Source organism: Rattus norvegicus, chromosome 3 (genome assembly GCF_036323735.1).
Source record: "Rattus norvegicus strain BN/NHsdMcwi chromosome 3, GRCr8, whole genome shotgun sequence".
In the NCBI taxonomy this organism is placed as follows: Eukaryota; Metazoa; Chordata; class Mammalia; order Rodentia; family Muridae; genus Rattus; species Rattus norvegicus.
In genome coordinates this window covers 172,735,504-172,752,383 of record NC_086021.1, presented here as the reverse complement: position 1 = coordinate 172,752,383, position 16,880 = coordinate 172,735,504, and the positions used below count along the sequence as shown (strand labels likewise).

The 16,880-nt window shown below is 46.3% G+C and overlaps 2 protein-coding genes across 7 annotated transcripts in view; one reads left to right on the top strand and one right to left on the bottom strand.

Annotated features, from left to right (window-relative positions):
- Positions 1-2,513, bottom strand: part of Pkig (cAMP-dependent protein kinase inhibitor gamma) — a 67,644-nt gene extending 65,131 nt beyond the window's left edge. For 2 of the 5 annotated variants that reach the window (NM_001401793.1, NM_153469.5), the window contains exon 1: positions 2,363-2,469. The gene's annotated coding sequence lies outside the window, so the exon portion shown is untranslated. Of the gene's footprint in view, positions 1-2,196; positions 2,253-2,362 lie in introns of those variants that run through there. The other 3 variants (NM_001401795.1, NM_001401794.1, XM_063283175.1) reach the window with 2 other exon arrangements.
- A 17-nt stretch (positions 2,514-2,530) lies between these two features.
- Positions 2,531-16,880, top strand: part of Serinc3 (serine incorporator 3) — a 28,646-nt gene continuing 14,296 nt past the window's right edge. The window contains exons 1-3 of one of the 2 annotated variants that reach the window (XM_063283389.1): positions 2,531-2,712; positions 11,433-11,750; positions 16,704-16,865. In XM_063283389.1, coding sequence (XP_063139459.1) covers positions 11,712-11,750; positions 16,704-16,865 — 201 coding nt within the window. In that variant the 5' untranslated portion in view covers positions 2,531-2,712; positions 11,433-11,711. Of the gene's footprint in view, positions 2,713-11,432; positions 11,751-16,703; positions 16,866-16,880 lie in introns of those variants that run through there. The other variant, NM_001008312.1, reaches the window with a different exon arrangement.

Here is a 16,880-nt window from a genome sequence, read left to right as displayed (position 1 = left end):
TCTCTCATTATCTTCCAGTATTATTTGGGGTTGGGGTGGGGGGGAAGAGAGGGGATTGTTTTGTTGACACAAGGCCTAGCTATGTAGCCCAGGCTAGCCTCAAACTCCTGATCCTGCTTCAGCATCCTGAGTGCTGGCTGGGCTTGCAGGTGTGAAGCACCACACTTGCTCAGCACTGACAACCCACTTGAGCTGTAGTGAACTGTTTCCACATCCACAGACAAACGATGCCCAGTGTAGTAGCCTGCCTTTAATATTAGTACTCTGGAGGCAGAGGCGAATGAGCTGCTGTGGGTTTTAGGCCAGCCTGGCCTACAAAGCATGTGTCTCAAAATAAACAAATCCACGAATAAACTTGTGTGAGTGCATGTATGTGCTGAGATAAGGTCTCTTTCAGCCCAGCCTAGCCTTGAACTTGCTGCTATGTAGCCAGGGCTTAAACTCTTGATCCTCCTGCCTCCACCTCCAAATGCTAGAAAGACAAGCAGGTGCCATGCTGGGCTCAGTGCCATTGCTTTTGAATATGTTTTGAAATACTGACTTTTATCTCTCTAGATAGAGCTAATTCTCCACTACTCCTTCTCCCAACCTCCAAACCAGACCACATACACCTGATCAGAAACACCCCATTAATGCAGCCACTTGTCAGAGGCAGGATTTCCTAACTAGGCTCTGATCTCTACGATAAGGACAGCTTTCTCATTCCACACTGCCCATGCGGGCACCTCATACTTCCTATGGGTTAGATGAGGTGAGTGAAGACAGTGGAAACCACATGGACACAGTGTGTAGAGATGGGAAGGAATCAGCATTAGATAAGGCCATGAGGTTGTGATTGCATCCTGGGACTTTCTAAGAGAAGGCCAAGAGTACATAGCTCAGAGGCAGAACCCCTGCCTGTGGTGGGCAAGGGTCACCACAAAAAGAGGAATCCCCAAACCCCCCATCTCATAATTCGCTCAGCATGCCCATGGTCAGGAGTGGGTCCCAAGAATCTCCAGAACAGTAAGCTAAATAAACTTCTTTTCTTTCTAAGGCTAGCCAACCTCCGGTATTTAGTTTTAATAATGAAAAGAAGGTCTAAGACAATAGTCATTATCTGTTTTGGGTTTTTTTTTTTTTTTGAATCGTTATAAAGAACTGGCTGCAAAGTGAAAAATAGGAGTGATGAAACCAAAGAGAGTGAGGGTCTACTTCTGATCAAGCGCACGCACCCCTACTAATGAGAATACTCTTCAGTTCACATCTGTACCCTACCTAATTCAGGAGGTGGAGACACGAGGGTCACGAGTTCAAGGCAAGCCTTAGTTACCCAGCCTGTAGGCCACAAAATCCTGTATAAAACAAACAAATCCCTTGAAGGCTCGCAAAAAAATAAAAACCAAACTTCCTAAAACTTTACCCATAACGCTCCCCTTTCTCCCCACAAAAAAGTCTGTCAGGAAGAGCAGAGGCTTATCCCTCAATCAAGTAGAGACTATTTCTACCTTTTGGACTCTCCCTTCCAGTCTGAAATTCTTGGGAGAATCTCTAGAAGTTTGGCTGCCTCCAAGACCCTGTTTTCCTAACACTGGGCACACCAGCCTAGTCTTCCGGCCAACACAAAAGGCAGGCTTCATACCTCCTTTTGGAAGTAACCTTCTTGTGTAATCTCTCTCTGACCACCTCTGAAGGTCTACAACCGCCTTCACTGCATCCAGTTTCCTGCACGCGTAAAACCATTGCTCAAATTACGCCAAACTCCAACCCATAGGTCAGGTTCCTACGGACAGGAGTGGAGTTCCCGAAGGACAAGACGGCTCATTCACTTTTTTTTTTAAAACCGCTGGCGATCAGCCCGGGCCCTGGTTCTCAATAAATACTCAACGATGCTCCTAGTAGTAGTAACAAGAAAAGCGCCCATGTAGCGAGAATTTTAACTATATATACACGTTGTGATCATCTTATAAGACAGACATTATTACTACTATTATCCCCGTTGTGCAGGTGAGAAAACTGATTCAGAAATAAGTCCAATCTCGCCGAACACCACCCCCCCCCACGAAGAGCGACACCCGCAGACGTTCTCTTCAGTTCCTTGCTACTCCGCGACCAACCCTCATAAAATAACAGCTTTTTAAAAATTATTATTTAAAAGGAAAACTTTCGAGTGAGGCTCCAGAGCTGCGTAAGAATAAAAGCCGAAAGCGCACCCACCCGAACACAGCCGGGGTCAGAGGGCGTCGCAGGACCAGCTCGCCGGCCCAGGGGACAAAGGTCCGGCCCTCCGTCCTTGCCCGGCGTCCCCGCGGCCCGTCCCTCGCCGGTCGCCCGGAGGACCGCTCCTCTCCGGGTCGCGTCTGCCCGCTCTATCGCCGCTTACCTGCCGCCTCGTCGCCTCGCGGAGCCCGGGCCGACGGCGCGAGCGCCTCCCCGGGGCCGCCTGGCGCCCGCAGCCCGCCGCCGAGCCGTTGCCTAGGCGACGCGGCTACCGAACTCCCGCGTAGCTCGCGCTAAGGCGGCCGAGAAGGGACATAGTTGAGAGCAATGGGCGGAGGAAGGAAAGCAGTCCTGAGACTGGGGCCTTAGCTCTCCAGAGAGGTGGCCGGTGGAAGAAAGGCATGGAGGACAGTGAGGTTCTAGGTGAGGGCTTGTCCCTCGGATGCTTATGCCTCATTTCGTCTTTGGCACACGAAAGAGGAACATTTTGTGACTCTGACCCAAGTTTGCTAGGTTGGTAATCTATGTTGTGTTTTGTTTTGAGTTTGTCTTTGGTTTCTCCCCCTCCTCCTCTCTCTCTCTCCCTCCCTCCCTTCATTCTTCCTTCCCTACCTTCCTTTCTTATTTCAGTTTGTTTTTTAATTTTTTTTTTTTTGAGAAAATATCCCACGTAGCTCAGGCTAGCCTTCACCTTAGTCTACCTGCAAATGACCTTGAAATTCTTCATCCTTCTGCCTCTACCTCCCAACTACTGGAATTACAGGCACGAGCCACCAGGTCTAGCTTTTTTTTTTTAATTACTTTTTTGATGGTGGTAGATATGGAACTTACACACTCCCCACCCCACTCCTACCCCCACACCCCCAATCCCCCCAACCCCACCCCACCCCCAAACCCCACCCCCCCAACCCCCCACCCCCGGCCATGCTTGACAAGTACTCTACCACTGAGCTACAAGCCCAGCCTACTGACTGGAAGTAAAGACTAGAAAAATGATACAGAGTGACAAATTCCTTTGTTGTATTCTCTGGAAGGAGGGGGTGTGACAAAAAGCGAGTAAAAGGGTTTTTTTGGGGGGGGGTAGACGGTGAGAATTTAAACACCAGAATTAATTTCAGCATGGGAAATAATTAACTCATAATCAGCAATTATACTTCCTGGGGAAGCCCTGCATATATAAGGAACCCTAAGCTCAAAAGATGCTCCTAACTGGTGTGGAGCTTGAATCCACTAGGGGAGAAAAAAAACAAACAAACTAAGAATTAGACTCAATCAGAATTCAGAGTAGGTCAGTTTATTCTTACCACTAACAGAATCATAGCCTTGAATGGCAGCCTTAGAGGTAAGTCAAAAGATTGCCTTGCCAAAGGGTGGCTAAAGGAAGGGTTTATAAAGATGGATGGCAGTGGTGGGTATCACAGTTATTTCATGCTCGGTGGAATTCACAGCTGGGTAAGAGCTTGATTTCCCCCTCCTCAATTGTTCCTCATTCCACTGTACAGAGATAAAGGGACCATCTCATCTCAGTCCCAGAGCTGTATGCGGGTTTACAGAAGCCAGAGCAATGGGGTTGACTATCTCACAGAAGGACGCCATGTTTTCTCTTCCTATCTCACATAGGTAAGGCCTATAGGACCCTAGGATCACACAGGCATGTCTGAACAGAGGTCAGTGGCTATGAGGGGATGCTCGATACCAGGCTAAGTTCCTTAGCCACCACAGGGGAGTCATGTCTAAATTGCCACAGAACCTAAAGCATGCTGGGAAAATGGAAAGAAGTGTCATTAATGACGGGGACAGAGTGGTTTCTTCCTGGGAGAGCAATAACACAGTGCCATCAGGTTAGGGCTGGTTGGCACGTTCCCACCAGAGTGCTAACTTTTGAACTGAAAAAATGACACATTTACTGGGAGTGATAGCTGAGCGGTTGTTACAAATGACCTAACAACTCTCACCAAAAATAGCAATTTCAAGAATTGAAATAAAAAGCACCAAGTTGGGGCTAAGTAGGTAAGAGGATGTACTATACTTCCAGAAAACCCTGGCTCAATTCCCAGCATTTGCGTGACAGCTAACAGCTGTTCTTTAGTTCCAGTTTCAGGGGACTTGATGGCCTCTAGCCTCTGTGGGCACCAGGCACATACATGGTACACAAGACATGCATATGGACAAAACACTCATACGCATAAAATAAAATTCCCCTACACATTTGTAGCAGATGGGCAGCTTGGTCTTCATGTGGGCCCCTAACAATTGGATCAAGGGCTGTCTCTGACTCTGCTGCCTATCATTGGATCCCCTTTCCCTGACTGGTGGGGCCTCCCACCAGTGGGAGAGGGACCACTTAGCATCTGCTGAGACTTGTCCTAATTCCCCTTCTTCTCAGAGAAGGGGAGAGGATAATGGGGCGGGGAGCGGGGTGAGTGAAAACTGGGAGGAGAGGAGTGAGGGGGGCTGCTACCAGGAAGTAAAGTGAATAAATAAATAAATAAATGAGGGCTGGAGAGATGGCTCAGCGGTTAAGAGCACTGACTACTCTTCCAGAGGTCCTGAGTTCAAATCCCAGCAACTGCATGGTGGCTCACAACCATCTGTAATAGAATCCAGTACCTTCTTCTGGTGTGTCTGAAGACAGTGACATCGCTCACATGCATTAAAAAATAAATTAAAAAAAATCTGCGCTAGCATTTAAAAAAATAAATTAATGAAAAATAAGTGAAATAAAAATAGTTTTTAAAAATATTAAAAAGTTCTTTTTAAAAAGGAACACAACCTCTGCTTAGTCTGAACATGCTCACTGGGACACCGAAACTGATGGAAAGTTTAGGATCAGACTTTTTCAGAGGGGATAGCCCAGTTGGTACTGACCTTGCAAGCATGAGGACCTGAGGTCAGATCTCCAGCATCCAGTGATGTCATCTGGGCCGGGGAGGCAGAGACAGGAGGCTCTCTAAGTACAGGCCAGTCAGCCGAGCCTAAATGCTGAGCCCCAGGTCCTAGTAGCAGACCCTGTCGCAAAAAACAAGGTGGATAGTTCCTGAGAAATGGCAAGGTTTGAAAGGACAATGTAGACCCCGTTCATCTCTGTGGAAGGACCAGACCTGATTTTCAAACAAGGCCATGAGGCACCAGCTCCGAGATAACAGACTATAAGTCCCAGAAACTAGGCCATAAGATACCAGTTCCAGGAACAGACCATAAAATCCAGAACAAGATCATAAACCCCCTCCCAAAGAACAGCCTGGGGATAGCCACAAAGATGGAGAACTATCTTATCTCAGAGTGGAACAAGATCATAAACCCCCTCCCAAAGAACAGCCTGGGGATAGCCACAAAGATGGAGAACTATCTTATCTCAGAGTGGGCCATCTGCGCTGGGCAGTCCTATCCCATCCTATGGTTAAACGTCCATGACATAGGAATGCAGACCACTGACCACCCGTGACCCCCTAGCACCCACCAATGAAATTTTAGATTATCTAATCCTTCTAGAGTTCCCCCGGTTCCCTATAAGAAGGCCTGTGTGCCTTTGTCTGGGGTCGCCATTCTGGAAAATGGCTGACCCCCACACGCTGGTTGTTTCTGCAGAATAAATGCTCTTTGTTTTTGCACACTATCTGAATCTGCGGTCTTCCTTCAGCGATTTTCAGACCTTTCCAGGTTGACCTCTGCCCTCTGTGTGTACATGCCTACACATACACACACATGTAAGCAAATTTAAAGGCTATTTAGAAAAGCAGTCTTGAGAGCAGAAGGGGAAAAGAGATCAGTGGGAGGGTACTGTGTATGGCGGTGACTCTCAACCCAATGCCTCTCCTTAATACAGTTCCTCACGCCGTGATGATCACCAACCATAAAGTTATTTTCGTTACTACTTCATAACTTTGGTTCTGCCACTGTCATGAATCATAACGCAAATATCTGATATGCAGATAGTCTTAGGCAACCCCTGGGAAAGGGTTCTTCAACCCACAAAGGGGTCATGACTCACAGGTTGAGAACTACTGGTTTAGGGCAAAAGCCAAATTGTGGGAGTTCCATCTGGCTACAGGTGCCAGCACACAGAGACACATGTGGCTATGAAGAACACAGGAGGGTTGAATGAGAACAGCCCACATAGGCTCCTGTGTTTCAATGCTTGGTCCCCAGGAAGAATTAGGAGATGTAGCCACCAGTGGATGACACACGGTGGAGGAGGTGTTTCACTGGGGATAGGATTTACATGTGAAAAGCCCACAGGATTCCCAGTTACACATACACACACACACACACACACACACACACACACACGGACACACGGACACGGACACGGACACCTGCATGTACTTGTATACCAGAATGTAAGCCCTCAGCTACTGTTCCAGCATTATACATGCCTGCCTGCTTCCCTGCCTGTCTCCTTAATGATCATGGACTCTAGCCACTTCCTGACTGTGTTTTCTATAAGCTGCCTTGGTCTTGGTGCCTTATCATACCAACAGAAAAGTAACCAAGGACAAGGTTTAATAAATATGATGCATGGATAAAATAAGATAAGAGGGTTCAGTGACCCCAAGTCAGTCTTCACGGGGATGACAGGAAGTTTGAGATTTTGTTGACAAGAGAAACAGTGGGGACGGTTGGCGGGTGCAGCTGGCAAGGCAGATAATCTCAGACCGATGAGTGGTCTTGCTCGGTGCTTAGGGTTGAGCCTGGGCACAGTGGCCTAAGCCTGTAATCCTAGCACTGGGGAGGCAGAGGTAGGAGAGAATCCCAGTGAGCTCAAAGCACATCTAGTCAACATGGCACGATTGAGGCCAGTCAGGACTAAATGGTGATACTCCATCTCAAATAAACAGGAAGAGGGACGGGGAGATGGATCAGCAGGTAAGAAGGGCACTCGAGTGCTGCCCGTGCAGGGGGCTTGAGTTCTTTTCATAGCATCCATGTGTAGGCTCACAATCTTCTATAATTCCAGTTCTAGGGATCCGAGTTTTAGCTTCCCAGACACCTGGCATGCATGTGGCACATGCAGAAAAAGTAAAACTGAATGAATCTTAAAAAAAATAAAGTCAGGCACAGTGGTGCACACCTCTGTATCCAGCACTGGGGGGACAGAGACAGGTGGATCTCTGTGAGTCAGGGGTTCAGGGGAGACCTGGGAGGGGGCGAAAGAATAGGGGACAGGAGGTGCAAAGAAGGAGAGCATGTCTGTGGTCTGATCAAGCTCTCAATATTTAATTAAAAACAGCCACTTATAAAGACAAGCAGGCGGGAAGGTCACCCAGGACTCAGGACAGATCGGTCACTGCCACCAACCTCCCTATAACTCTAAACCGTAAATTGTGAGTATAGGCTGATAAGAACAGACCTCTGGAGACAAGAAGCTGTAAAAGTGATAAGAACAAACACCTGCCTAGGTGTCCCAGAGGGTGTAAGTGGGCTTGACATTCCTGAAAGATTCCTGAGACGGAGGGTGTGTAAGCGGGCTTGGCTCCCCGCAGCCAGTGAGTTCCAGACCAGTTGAGACTGCATAGAGAGGCCCTGTCTTAAAAATAAATATCAGCAGGCTTGGAGATCACTGAAGATTGGCCTCTCCCTCAAGACCTCACGATCACTTTCGGCTCCTCCTTTGACCCTGATGCCAGGTTTATTACTTAAGAGAGGAGTAGAGATAGATTGGGGGAGGAGGTGTTAAAATTTCCCCTCCATAAAATTTGAAATGCTACATGAAACAGGGTGGGGAGTAGGGGGGAAGAGGGGGGCGGGGCAGCGGGAGGCACAGGGCTTGGCTGAGACCCATCAAGAGAAGATTATTATTTTCCTCCCGGTAACACGGATTTTGTTGTTGTTTATTTTCTGTTTTCTGTTTTGGAGATAAGGGTCACATCCATGTTAGTCTAGAACTTAATATGTCAACTTCCCTGTCTCAGCCTCCCAAAAGCCACACCCAGCTCCGTGGCTACTTTTTTTCTTTTTTTAAAGATTTATTTATTATACATCAGTACACTGTAGCCGTATTCAGGCACACCAGAAGAGGGCATCAGATCCCACTACAGATGGTTGTGAGCCACCATGTGGTGGCTGGGAATTGAACTCAGGACCTCTGGAAGAGCAGTCAGTGCTCTTAACCGCTGAGCCATCTCTCCAGCCCAACATGGCTTTTTTTTATTATTATTATTAAAAAAATTACATGGATTTGTGTTCCACTGCGCACATCTGGAGGCAGAGGGCACTTCTAGGAATCACTTGTCTGCTTCCGTCACGTGGGTCTGGCAAACCACATTTAGGTTGTGGTCTGAAGAATTGGCTTGGTGGTTAAGAGCTCTGTCTTTTATAGCATTAGTTCTCTGAGTTTGAGCTTCTTCCCACGTCACTTAGAGCCTGGTTATCAAAGGTCAGTCTTTCCTAATAGCTAGAGTTAGGCACTTCAGATGTGGATAGAGAAATGAAATTTAAAAATCTTCCCTGAAATTAAAAGATAATAGATTTGTTTGAATATCCCACATATAAACAGAAATAATTTATAGAAGACAAATACACACGCAGAGAGAGAGAGAGAGAGAGAGAGAGAGAGAGAGAGAGAGAGAAAGAGACAGTACCAAACATAGTCTATCTAGTTTTTAACAAACAAACAAACAAAACAACAGAATTTTAGTTGGCTAAATTACCTGGTTCGATTACCTGCTGCCTTCACGTTGTTGGGCTAGACAATATTTTTTTTTTTTTGGTTCTTTTTTTCAGAGCTGGGGACCGAACCCAGGGCCTTGCGCTTCCTAGGCAAGCGCTCTACCACTGAGCTAAATCCCCAACCCCGACAGTATTTTTAATTATTATAACCTTAGTCATATTATGTTATGCTACATGCTAGTCAAATACAGAGAAAAAAATCAATATAGATTAAACTCAGGTCATAATGGCTAGACTTTGATGTTATGTGTAGTCCAGGAGTTTCTCCCTTAATGGCACAGATTTTTTAAAAAAATGTTTTTATTTATTTATTGTATGTATGTGAGTACACTGTTTACTGTCTTCATGCATACCAGAAGAGGGCATCAGGTCCTATTACAGATGGTTGTGAGCCACCATGAGTTCATGGGAACTCAGGAGCTTGGCAAGAGGAACCAGCGCTCTTAACCACTGAGCCATCTCTCCAGCCCCTGTTCCTGTTTCTTAAAGATGCTTTCCAGTCTACTACTCAGCCTCATCTACATCAGATCCTAGCAATGCACCTTTCAAACAATGAGGAAACGCAATGTTTTGTCCTCTGGGGGACGCTGGAAAGAAGGACACCTTACACTGAGTAAACCTTTGGAAAGGCTGATTAACTGATTAGAACTTCAGTGATTACTACAGAGAGATTGGAATGTTGCAGGTCCAGAGGCCAATTATGGTTTTCCTTGGGCTATCTTTGTCTTCTTCAGTAGTCATCTATCCCTTGAGCTCCAGCATGTCTGAACTAACATCCTGTGATTAACTTAGCAGGCCTTTGGCTTCTTAGCTCGTACCACCCAGAAGGCCAAGGCTGTCATCAGAGAGCGTCAGACCTAAAGAGATTTTTCCTTCCTCCTCTTTGCTGTAATCTGCTGTCCATAGTTTGATCTGTTGCTGTGTAAAACACCACGATCACTAGCAATTTGAGGAAGAAACAGTTTATTTCAGCTTATAGGTTGAAAATCCAGCGAAGGAGCTCTAGACAAGAACCTGGAGGCAGCATCTAAAGGAAGATCAGAGACTATGGAGAACAGCTTGCTCTCTCTGGCTTGTGTTCAGCCAACCCACTTGCCTGGGGATAGTACCAATTCTAAAGGGAACACAAAGCAAGGGGTGAGGGGTAGTGGGGAGCTGCAGTGTTATCTAGCTGTATTTTGAAATTACAGGTTAAGCAAGGGAGTACCCGTTGGAGACTGGGCTGTATCCAGGGCACCAGGCTTCACGGTCCTTACCTCAGCTTTTTCAGTGAGTTCCCTTCCTGGACTCTGGCCTGGAATTTTCGAATGACAAGGGAAGAAAGCAGCGGGCAAGCAGCACACAGTCAAATAGGGCATTAACAGGCAATGGTTGTGTATTGTTATAACCTGTGCACGTTGGCTTAGACAACAGTGGTTTCTATATTCTTTGCTGGTTAATGAAGGCACTGAGGTAGCAGAATAAACTCTATTTTGTTCTTAAGACTCCATTCTAAGTTAACTTGCCCTTAGAGAGGCCTGGCCCCCTCCCTTGAGGTCTGAGAAAAAAAATGTCCTTGGCCACTGCAAAATAGGACACAGCAGCTGCAGCCGGCTGATGGCAACAGAGTGGGCTAAGGAAACCTAAGGCTTTCCCAGGTCAAGGTACTCCTTTTTGATGGATACTCCTTCCTTGTGGTTTAACCAGATGCTGTAAAGCAATTATCTGAAAGGCCACATTCCTGTACCCTCTCATACAATGCCAGGGCTTGGAAGCCCCCACTTGTGGCTTTCCTTTATAAACCTCCTTCACTTTAGACCTGGGATGACTCCCCTTCCTGCTCCATCTGGAAGGTTGGTGGCCCAGCCTCGAACTTGAATAAAGACCCTCCTGCGATTATATCGGGTTCTGACTCCTGGTGGTCTCTTTGGGGATTTTACAATCTGGGCGCAATGGTTAACAGACAAGAAAACTTTTGGAGAAGTGGGATGGGTGTTCATTCCTAGGCCTGGGAACATGACCTTGTTTGACCCTGCCACCAAAATGAGGAAGTTGTCCCTGAAATATCTGGACTCAGACGACTGTTTACAACAGAAGCTGCTCAGCTGCAGGGAAATCCCTAGCAACCCTGGGGCCCGAGACCGTGAATTTAGTTTCTTCATATGAGTAAATGGAGTCTGAAAGCGAAACGGTTAGTACTTAGCATAAGTTTCTTTTGCTTCTTCCCAACAAAATGAGGACGTGACTGCTCTAAGGTATGGTTGAGAAGGTTTTTATTATAGCTATGAAGGAGAGTACAGCACAGGCATGTGCAAGAGTCTAGGACAGGGAGAGAAAGTGGTGGACTGAACTTTGCCAGCGGACTGAACAGGCAGAGTGAGGGGACATTACAGATCGTAACTGATTATTAAATGGCCCAATATAGCCTGTTTGCCTCTGAGTTTGCAAACATTCCATCTCTCCATAATCACAAAGTACTGCCACAATTTAAGTCTGTAGGATCTTTAATAGGGATGTAGTTTCTTCAGAGAAGTGCAGTTCACAGGGGACTTGCTATATCTCTCTGTACCTTCCTGTCTCCTCAGATCACCAGCGCCCCAAGCGAGCCCAGAGTTATATGCCTTGAACCCTCCGTGGCCTCTCCAACCCCAGCAGCCAAAGCCGGCCCTCCCCTCAAGCGCTCGGCTCCACCTTCCTCCCTCAGTGGGCGGGGCCTCTTGATGACGTAACCTGGGTGCCTTGCGAAGGGCGGGCCCTGTTTCCGGCTTGAGAATTCGTCCCGTTTCTGAGGCGACGCCTCAGCCGGCAGTTAGCCATCGCGCAGGGACCCGCTCGGAGCGGTGGGTCTCGGCCCCAGCGACACCATGGGGGCCGTCCTTGGCGTCTTCTCCCTCGCTAGCTGGGTGAGTCCCGAGGCCTCGGTCCTCCGGGGCCTTAGGCGCGCGGGGAATGCTTACCAGGCCGCCCGAGGCGGATCCAACACTCTATGAGGCTGGCAGAGAGGAGCGGGCAGGCCCGGGGCTGCGAGGGCCTTGCGAGGGCCCAGGCCCGGTAGGCGACGTCTCGGGGTCGGGGTGCGGCGGCTTGGCTGGCTCTCGGTGTTGGCGGAGGGTCGAGGGAGGCCGGGCCGCCATTGTTTACAATTTCGACGCCCCGCCCCCGCGAGCCTTCCGGACCCAGGGTTCTGGCGACCAGGCGACGCCAGGGTTCCAAGGCGGGGGTTCATGAATGGGTGGAGATTTAGGGACACTGGAGTCATTTTTCTCCATAGTTCGGCATATGCCAGCGCTACGCAGGGTGGGTTTGGGGACGCGGATTTTAAGTCAGCACCGCTGCAGGTCGCGAGCAAAAAGGGCTGGCTGTGGGCGTTTATTTAATTAGAAGCTCCGCGGCCTAAACATTCTAAGCATTTTGGGATTAAACACCCAAACATTGTCAGTAGTAAAATATTTTTAGAAGTTAATTTTAGGATCTCTTTAACCTACGGAACAATCTAACAAATCTGCCTCAGAGGAACATGGTAGCTTGAACCATTGCCTAATTGTTTCCTCCTTCCCGAACTGATGTAATGGACCAAGGACTCGTCTCTGCTAATGTCAGTGGCATGTCTCAGGGCAGAGGGAATGTCGCACATATCTTGTTTATTTTTCTCTTGCTTTGAAACCAAAATCTGAAGATATGCTATCCAGATGTTCATATCTAGAAGCTCTTGCTTATTTTGTTAATTCAGTTTTTACCCAGTAGGGGGTTAGTATACCAGAGTGGAGTGAGGGAAGAGAATAATAGGAAATTAAAGGATGTGGAGGACCTGGCATGTCAGATCATGTGTTATCTCAGCACTCGGGAGACCCCGTCTCAAAACAGGGAGGTGCAAATTATAGTTTATGGGTATGTCTTTAGAGGCTATAGGTTTAGTCTCCAATTGCCAGTACCCACCCCATCTCCTATCCCCCCCCACACACACACACAAAAAACGGGGGCAGGATATCAAGGAGCCAAATCATGAAGATACCCATTATATGCTTTTATTTTTTAGGTAATGTCTTTTGTCATTTTGAGTGTTTAAGATTGAACCCAGAACCTTGTTGATGCAAAGCTTATCTTTGATAGTTCCTCCAGCTACACCTCCAGTCTGGCCTTAAAGCCTTCAGCAATTTCAGAGGACTTCTGTATTTGTTTAATTTTTGCCTTATTGAGCTAGGTCGCCAGATCTCCCTGAGTATCCCTACTGCTTTCATTCACAATCCTTCTGATTGAGCCTCCAGAGTATTGGGATTGTAGGGGTGTGCAATCTTGCCTTGCAATTTTGGCTTTTGTATTTATTGATTGATTGATTGATTGAAATAAAGGTTTTACTTTGTAGCCCAGGTTGGCCTTGAACTTGCCACAATATTACCTCAACCTGTCAAGTGCTGGAGTTATGGGTACGAGCCCCCACTACTGGCCTGTCTTAACAAACCCTTCAAGTTATTATTATTTGGGGGACAGGATTTCACTTTGTTAATCCAGGCTGTCTGGAACTGCAGATCCTTCTGCTTCAGCCTCCTGAGTGTCAGGGTTACAGAAGTATACCGCTTTGCCTGGCTTTCTTTTTTTCCTGAAAAGAATATATCTGTGTAAGACTGAGATCTTGGTGATGAGTAACTCAGGCAGGTGATTAGGTCTTGCTGCTTGTATGTCTGACTTAGGAGGGAAAGTGGAAGAGGCAAAAAGGAATTTAGTATGAGGACAAGGAGTTTTGTCGTTTGAAAAGTGGGATAGATGTGTCGTGTTTGTTTTGCATTGGCATGAGAGTGTTTTGTATCAGCATGAGAAATGGTTCTCCCTTGCCTTTAAAACATCCCTTTAAATGGGGGTTCGTGGCCACATTTTTTAGAAGTTGTTTCTTTAAATCAGATGAGGGAGACTTTGAGGCTAGGTTTTTGACCTGAGCAACAGAAAGAGTTGAGTTCTCCATTCATGAGATAGGGAAAGGATAGAGCATATAATAACAGGGAGATTGCACAGAAGTTACTGATTGCCTACCGTGCACAGGTCTAAAGTACAGCCTCCGCTAAAGGTCATAAATACACAGAGGAATAAATAGGTATATCAGTATCTTAGGGTTTACTGCTGTGAACAGATACCATGACCAAGGCAACTCTTTTAAAGACAACATTTAATTGGGGATGGCTTACAGGTTCAGAGGTTCAGTCCATTATCATCAAGGTAGGAGCATAGCAGTGTCCAGGCAGGCATGGTGCAGCCAGAGCCGGGAGTTCTACATCTTCATCTGAAGGCAACCAGGAAAAGAATAGCTTCCAGGCAGTTACCTTGATTACAGACTGTGCCTCTGCATTTTTGGTTTGCTGGTAGTCTTTACTTTCTTTGGCTTGTAGATTTGGACTTGACAGGCCTATAATGGCCAGGATGTGAGTAATCCACCCAAGACAGAAGAGGACAATAGAGAGCTTACTATCTACACTCTAGTACAGCTGCAGTAGGCAGAACAATAGAAACTACTGTTCGGTCTAAGGGGCTACTTTCATGGGGCTGTGTCTCAAATAAGTGTAATAGTTGTGCCCTGAGTGGCTATAAGAGGTTCGTTTCTTGATTGTTAGGCAGAATTTTTATTATTTCCACAAGAAATAAATTTTACAGAGTAGTTTGAATTAACTACCTGTGCAGGATAGTCAGGTGTTCCTAGGGGTCAAGCTTCAAGCAGAATCTGAACCTACTCATTAAAGAATGGAATAGGGTGGGCATAGTCGTATATGCCTTTGATCCCAGCCCTCTGGAGGTACAGGTGAACAGATCTCTGAGTTCAAGGCTAGCCCAGCCTGGTTTACACAGCAAGTTCCAGGACAGCCAGTAGCTACATAGACCATATCTCAAAATAAATAAATAAGTGAAATGAAAAAATTTTTTGTTGTTTTTTCCAAGACGGGGTTTTTCTGTGTAGCCTTGGAACTCGATCTATATAGACCAGGCTGGGCTTGAACTCTGCCCACCTCTGCCTTCAGAGTTCTGGGATTAAAGGAATGCACCACCATGCCAAGAATGGAGTTTTTTTTCAGTGATATTTAAATGCCATAAAATTGTAGCCAGAGGTTGTTTGGGTTAATTCTTTCTGAGGCAAAAGTAGGCTTATTCTGAGATTAGAGTAGTTCCACACAGTTGTGCCTTCATATTTGACTAGCTCTTTCCTGTACCACAAGGTGGTGTCTAAATTGTTCCTTTTTCTCACATTGGTCTCATTGGGTCTTAACAATTTTGTTTTGAGATTAAGCTGCATAGTAGCCCTGGAATTTGCTTTTGTAGACCAGATTGGCCTCAAATCTTTAGCTGCTGCCTTTGCTTCTGCCTCTCAGGTTTGCCTCTCTCTCTTAGGCTTGCACCACCATGCCTGGCTCAAAACACATGAAATACAATCACTAGAGTTGAACTATAATGTGTCTCTTTTGGACTGAGGCTGACTGGTCTCGATCACACTTCCTGTTGGTTATACTGCAATATATTGACCCTTCGGAGGTCAGGAATTCTGCTGGTTACTTTATATTTTGGACATGCGTGCCATTCTTCACAGTAGCCTTGTTCAGATGATAAGGTGGCGTTAGGCTCATTTGACATCTGAGAGAGCTTTTATGTTGATCAGCTTGCTCTAATGGAAATAGTCTGATACATCTGTAAAAGCTGTAAATGATTTTTGAGACCATGTCATAAGAGTAGAGTCATCCTCTTTTTTTGTATTAAATATTTTAGATTGTTTTATGTGTAGATTGTTTTGCTACATTTCTGTATGTACACCACCTGCATGCCTGGTGCCTACAGAGGTCAGAAGAGAAGGTTGGATTCCTGGAACTGGGGTTAAGGCTGGTTGTAAACTACCATGTGGGGAACTGGGAACTGAACTCCAGTCCTCTGGAAGAGAAGCAACTGCACTTAACTGCTAAGTCATCTTTCTAGCTCTAGTCATCCACTGTCAATAGTTATTGGTTATAAATCTGTATTAACTCATTCTCCTACTGTGATTTGATAATCTCAAATATCAGTGTAAGTTGGGTAGTTCCTAACAAGCATGTAATGTTGTCTTATTTGGGGGCAGGGCAATGTTGGAAGAGGGTCTCACACTGACATCAAATTCATGGAGATCTGCCTATTTTTCCCTCACTAGTACTAAAATTAAAGGCGTGAGCCACCAAACCTGACTGTAGTAATAATGTTACCTTATGATGAAACATTACTTTGGGAGCTAACTGTAAACAAAAAGTAGAGTTGTTTGTATGTTCCTTACATTGTTCTCTCATACAATGTGTTCTCTGTGAACATACTTTGGAAGCTCTTGCTGTTTCAGGCGCAGTGTGGTAGGCTCATTTATTATAGTAAAGCCTAAAGGAGTGTTTTATTAGAGTCCATTTGACAGAGAGAAAACTGGGTTAAATACATTTTTGCTGAAGTGGTGGAAATAATACTGGTCCTAAAGCCTCTGCATTTTTTTTTTTTTTTTTGGTTCTTTTTTTCGGACCTGGGGACCGAACCCAGGGCCTTGCGCTCGCTAGGCAAGCGCTCTACCGCTGAGCTGAATCCCCAACCCCGTAAGACAGACTTCTTATGTAGTCCCAGCCATCTTCAAACTCAGGATGCTTTTCCATGAACTTCTTCCATGCTAAGAGTGTGCATGTGTGTTTGTGCCTTGGTTTTCTTGGTTTGTAGACCATGTAGCCTGGAGTGCATGGTTCTTGTGCCTCTGCCTTCTAAGTGCTGGGATTGCGGGCACATACATGCCACATCAAACCGGATTCTGTTAAAACTTATAAACCCCAGTTTGCCTAAGAGCAGTGAAGGAGCTCTCATGGCCCATGGTGTTGCTCTTACAGGTTCCATGCCTATGTAGTGGTGCATCATGTCTGCTGTGCAGTTGCTGCCCCATGAGTAAGAATTCCACTGTAACTCGGCTCATCTACGCTTCTATTCTCATCCTTGGCACTATTGTGTCTTGCATCATGATGACAGAAGGCATACAAACTCAGCTGAAGAAGGTAAGTAGAAGCCAT